Source organism: Furipterus horrens, unplaced genomic scaffold (assembly GCF_987537825.1).
Source record: "Furipterus horrens unplaced genomic scaffold, mFurHor1.1.pri manual_scaffold_10, whole genome shotgun sequence".
NCBI lineage: Eukaryota > Metazoa > Chordata > Mammalia > Chiroptera > Furipteridae > Furipterus > Furipterus horrens.
In genome coordinates this window covers 18,954,001-18,960,000 of record NW_028327180.1, presented here as the reverse complement: position 1 = coordinate 18,960,000, position 6,000 = coordinate 18,954,001, and the positions used below count along the sequence as shown (strand labels likewise).

General features: G+C 40.7%; 1 protein-coding gene across 1 annotated transcript in view; it reads left to right on the top strand.

Annotated features, from left to right (window-relative positions):
* Positions 1–6,000, top strand: part of TMEM154 (transmembrane protein 154) — a 63,966-nt gene that overhangs the window by 14,402 nt on the left and 43,564 nt on the right. The window contains exons 2-3 of the mRNA XM_090290158.1: positions 2,466–2,741; positions 2,836–2,874. Of these exons, the coding sequence (XP_090146284.1) occupies positions 2,466–2,741; positions 2,836–2,874 (315 nt within the window). The remainder of the gene's footprint in view (positions 1–2,465; positions 2,742–2,835; positions 2,875–6,000) is intronic.

Genomic DNA, 6,000 nt, shown 5'->3' with positions numbered 1-6,000 from the left:
CTAGAGAATCTTGTTGAGTAAATGATGTCTTACATGGAAAACATATGTGTGAGAGGGATATTGTAAAGAGAACGTCTGGCCTCTTTTACTCAAAAGGCCACTGAGGGCCACCATGACTGGCATTGTCTCTTATGCCGAAAAATAAATGTATAGAACCCAGGGCCATCTGGTGCGCTTCCTTCCATTTCTCTTTCATTCCCTATTGAGAAAAAGCCTTCATTATTCTTGCTAGCTTATTTCCTTTCCTACTTTCTTTTCTTCTGGGGCCATAGGTCAAGTGGTGACTCAGAGTGCTTAAGCGTTCTACTGGGAACTTGTTGGCTTTCCTCGGAGAGGCACCGAAGAGACCCCGCACCCCGGGTAGCTTTGCTCACAGCTGCCTGGGCTGAGTTGCTTAGCAAGAGCCCTGGCAACGCCGAGCTTTCTGGGAAACTTTCCCCTCCCTTCCCCTTTGGGCCAAAAAGCCACTTCCTTATAAGCTGATGGACAAGAACATTAGGTCCCCTCTCTTGTTCACGCCTTATGATTTATAATTATTACATTCCACGTTCTGTGATCAGCCCCCCTGGGTTCAAACCCTCACTCCTCTCTGATAGCTCTGTGATTGCAGGCAAGTAGTATAACCTCTGCCCCAGTTTTTGTCTGAGAAAAATGGAGAGGATGAAATGAGTTAATCCAGGTGTAAGGCAGAGCACAGGACTTGGCTCTTAGTAAATTATTTATAAAAGTTAGCTTAAAATGGTAGCAGCAGCTACAGCAATAACAGAAGTAAGGGAAAGAAACAAAAGGGAGGTCTGGGTATTTGAGAACAGTCCATAGGCACTGACCTCAAGGATCATTACCACCAATTGCACTTGGGTATGTGCCCCTCCCTCATGTCCCCTCCTCCCCTCCCCATAGGTCTGATCTTTAGTGGCCTAGGCTTTCAGTAAAGAATGCTGTTTGGTTCTAGTAGTTGTGCAAGCAGGATGACTTTAATGAGGACATTGTCCTGGTAGACAAATGTCTTTCCTGATCCGGGATGATACATGATATGTAAAAGTTTTTAACATGAGTGCATATACTATTGACTTACGTTGTTTCAAAGACATAAATATAGGACAAAGTCACTTAATCCAGAAAGTAGAGGTCAATAAGTAGTAGGTTTTTTTATAAATCCTGCTTTTGGTACATACAGGTGAGGAACACCAGTTAGTTATACTCTGCAGTTTGTAATTGATTCTGATGGTTTTGGCTGGCATTTATGAGCCAAATTGATTCCCTGGTCTTGGAGAAAACTGAAATGTTTATTTATATAACCAAAACAATTAGACTGTGATCAAACAAATATTTTTATAAGTCAAGTCAGAAGAACCCACTGTCATACAGTCACACATCTAGATAAGGAACTGAATTGGCTCTGCCGTGGCCAGCTTGGTCATTCCATGAAGCAGTGGCCTAACCAGTAGGAACAGGGCAGAGTTTAAAACAGCCAACTTTCCCATTTGCATAGCACCTATCACCTTTCAAAGAGCTTTCACATAAATTATCTCATTTGATAAGTTTTCTATAGCCTAAACTCACATTCTGTTTTCCTCAATGGGCCCCATCTGAATGATAGACAATATTATACCATGGTAGGATAAAACCCTTCAGCCCATCTTACCATGATCACCACATAGCCAGGTGAGGAAAGATTTTTTGAGGCATGGTCCTTTCCTGTCTTCTCCTGTGATGGTTTTCCAACACAATCTGAACTTCAAACATAATTAACTTGCTTTTATTTTTTTAAATAGGGAAAGTTATAAAGATGCATTTTACTAAGTAAATGTAAATATTGGTACAGTTTCTTTAGTCTCTAAAGTCCCCTTGAGAATTTCACTTTACAAATGAAATACTTATTATATTTTTATTTAGAATCCAGGAGAATTTCTGCCAGATGATCTCAGAGGCAGACTCAGTTCTTTGCAGGACATAAGACCTGACGTTAAAATCTAATCAGTCACCCCAATTTCAAAGAATTCTTTTCCACTGATAGGTATCCTTTTATTAAAAATTAGGGCATAGTGCATTCCTTTATACCTAAAAGTGTTATGTGGCAAGTACTTACCTTTCAGTACATGTGAATCTAGATTTATTCAGAAATGTTATTAAACCATGATACCCTATAGGAGATGTCTTGGAATATTACCCATGACAGGGCAAAGCTTCTCAATGCCTTTGCTTAAATGTGTCTAAAGTATCGGTCAAGGTTAAACTGCCTGCATTTGTGGGAGACTTATCTTTGGACTCTGATGCCATGTTCAATATACTCCCAGTCGAGTCCTATTTATGTTAAATCAATACTCTGAATCACACTGAACTGGAAGACCCAATACAGTGAATCAAGTTTATCAGTGGATGCATGTAGAATACACTTAAAAATCATTGAAAACATACTAGCTTTGTCTCCATGGTGATCTCAATTTTGTGTGTGTTCCCCACAGGGTATTCTGATGCAGCAGAAGCATCAGCAGATGAATCAACACATATATCCGAGGAAGTGGAACGTACAAATGAAGACACTACTATTACAAGTACAACCCCTGCAACGATGGCTACAGAAATAGTCATTGAAAGTACGAATTCTACCCTCTTTGAGGAGGAGGATAATCAGCTAGAGTTTATATTAATGGTGTTGATCCCATTGATTTTAGTGGCACTCCTATTCTTATCAGTGGTATTCATTGTGATAAACTATAAAAGAAAAAAAAGTAAACAAGGTAACTATTTTGTATGTTCCCGATTCCAGACAATTGCTTCATATGTCAATGAGCAATCAATAAAACAAAACGCTTTTCTTTTTCTTCTACACAGAAGCTTTTAGCCAAGGATCTCAGGGTGCTTTCCAGACATGTGAGTATTATCCTAAGACCTGCCTAAAGTTGGGGGGTGGGTTAGGAAAAGAAACTGAGAGGTTTGAAGTTAAGCAACAAGAACTATATAAAATAGTAAGTCATAAATGACATATTTCCATGAAATTTTCCAGAGTTTTAACATGCCATATTTCTCTCTTTTTAAAAAAGAAAATGTTTTCAGCCTAAATTGAAATGTAATATACACAGCTGCCAGCTCTGTACCTAATCCAAATGAAAGCCCAATATAATCTCAACCAATAGGTCAATGTAAAACAGCCCTGCTGTTAGAGGAAAGGGTAAGGCTGGTGAGGCAGTGGGTCAGGCTTGGGTCAGGAGTGGGAAGGCAGAGACCTTGGGGTCATTCCACAAGAAGAAGATTCTTCCACCTGTATTTCTGTCACAGATATTGTTTTCTCCCCCATGCCACATTGCAATTTGATCTTGAAAAACCCTGGCTGAAACAGTGTTCTTATTCCCATTAAAACTACACTAAATTTTATAAGCAAAGTCTTAATTGGCTGAAGTTTACTATCATTAATCTTACTAAAAAAAAAAAAAAATCTCATAGAAAATTCCCTAGATCGAGATTCTCTCTGAGAGTATCCAGTTCCAATTCTAGAGCACCAAATACTAGGTCCAAGGCCAACTTGGGTACCTTTGGCTTATGCTAATAAAAATGACTTCAATCACATTTTTAAATTGAAGCCTTTAGTCATTCCAAAAATTACTCAAAGGATGAGAATATCTCTGGTAAGATACATATTCATATGTGCACACAAAACTCACTGTATGTCCCTCCACCCATTAAGAGGGTGCCTCTGGCTTTGAGATCCTGCCCTTGGCCTGCAGGCCTTGCTCATTATCCTAGCACTAGGGAGTACTCAGCAGGAACTATGAATGGTCATTCTCCATTATGCCCTCAGGTACAGCAAATATGAGCTGGGAAGAAGCACTGAAGTGCATTACCTTTCAGGACAGGGGCTGATATAATAGATTCCAAGGAAGTACGAAATACACTTTTGTCCACTGCTTGAAATTTCACGGTAACCTAATAATAGTAGTCATGTGGGAGCTCCTTTGTAAGCTAAAGAACAACAAAAGGCAAACAGAGCTGCCTGGACCCCATTTTTTCAAGTGGGGAAAATGAGAATTTCCTGCCCAAACCATAGCTCACCCCATGGCCAATTAGACCTAATGGAGTCATGGGGTTGGGGGAAATTTGGGGGTATCCAGGTGAACTATCATGCTCTTAGGCTCTAAATGCAGAAAGGGAATTTTCATTGACCTTTATTGGGAGAATCTCAAAGTTCAGAAGGCCATCCAAAGTGAGAACCAGCCTCATCCTCAGACATGTCCCATGAATGCACCCTACACTGCAGCTATACTTGGAGTACTGGCTGTTCCCCGAGCCCAGCTTGTACTTTCATGGGGCCTCCTTGCCTGGTTGGCGCTATTTCTTCTTTCTGGGGCTGCCTTCTTCTCTGCTTGGCAACCCCATTCTTCAATGCCAGTTCTAAAGACTTTCTGAAGCCTCAAGCAATCACTCTTGAGTCAAAATTAACCACCACCTCTTCTGTGTGCTCATAGGCTGTGGCCACACTTGCTGTGCACTGTATGTACATTGGCATAAGTTGGCAACTTGCCTCTACTGTTTGGTCTTTCTTACTAGGGTATGTTCTCTTTAAGGTCCGAGAGAAGCAAGACCTTGTCTTCTGTATCTTGTTTAACAGTGGGACCCGGAGGTGGAGCGTGCAGACTCTGGAACCACACTGCCTACTTGGCTTTTGCATTTCCTAGTTCTCTGAGCACTCTGTCCACTTCCTCATCTGTAATATGGGAAAAATTCCACACCAACCTCACAGAGCTGTTGTGAGAATTAGATGGATTCATCTGTGGAAATCACTGAGAAAAAAGCAATACCTGGCATATTGTGCTAACTTATTATTATCCCTTTACCTAACATAGTGCCTACCCGGACACATAGATTAGATGCTCAGTAAGTGTTTGTTGAATAAATGAAACAATGTTAGAACTTATTTTCAAGAACACCTATTCTCAGAGATTAAAAAAAAGTTTTCACATATCCTGACTACAAATAGGCACATTCTTTTTGGTTTAAATATGCTCACTTTTAGAAAACACAATATAGGAAACTTAGAATTCCAAAGCAGTTTTTGATAGAGTTTTATTTGAATATTTTCTATTACTATTTACTTCTTTAGAATAGATCCAGGTACTTAACTACGTAACACTTTCATATCTCTTCAGACAGAGTGAAAGCTAAATGGTTAATGACCACTGTCCACCGAATTCCACCCACATTCATGTTTAACATTTTAAGCAAGTCAATAAAAGGAGAATATTTAAATTAACAAAGTTTCATTTACATACATTTTTTTTCCAGAAAAATATAGAACTGTCATTGTGGGTCAGCATTTTGCTTGAAAAGTTCCCAAAGGAGTGTTCGGTGGGGGGGCACCGATGAAGTACTCAGCGTTAGGAGGACCTAGATACAGTTTCTTTCCTTGCATGAATAGAATCTGGTATATTCTTCTACTCCAGGAAAAGGTCTTTACATTTGACAGCTGGGGAGGACTTGGCCAGCATTTTTAGGAAGAACACTTCATCCATTTAGGAATTACTTTTTTCTTCAGACCTGTCTGGTTCAAGTCCTAGAAAAGGGAAGCGCTGTGTAGTATTTCGATGTTCTATTGTTTTTCTTCCTACACCTCCAGGCATTACATTTGCAGTTGTTATTATTTAACGTATATGAAGTGTCTTGGTGTGCTGGGTCTCTCGGAAAGAGCTGCAGGGGAAACAGCTGGCAGTAAACCATCACTCTAAATAGGCTGTGGCTACAGAACATCCAACTCTGCTCAGTAAACCTCCAGGGACTCTCTCTTGCTCACTGTTCAGCATGGAAACAGGAGAAGGAAGCCGGTCTCCTGCTGGGCTCCTGCCTCATCCTGGTACCCCGGCAATCCCACCATACAGTGCACAGAGTAGCTGGAAGCGGGGCATTGTCAGGCCACGCGGGTGTAATCTAGGAACTGAAAGAGGACCAAGTGGGGAGACGGAAGTGAAATGGAGGAGCTGTGAGAGGGAAAATGGAAGCGCGTGTAGG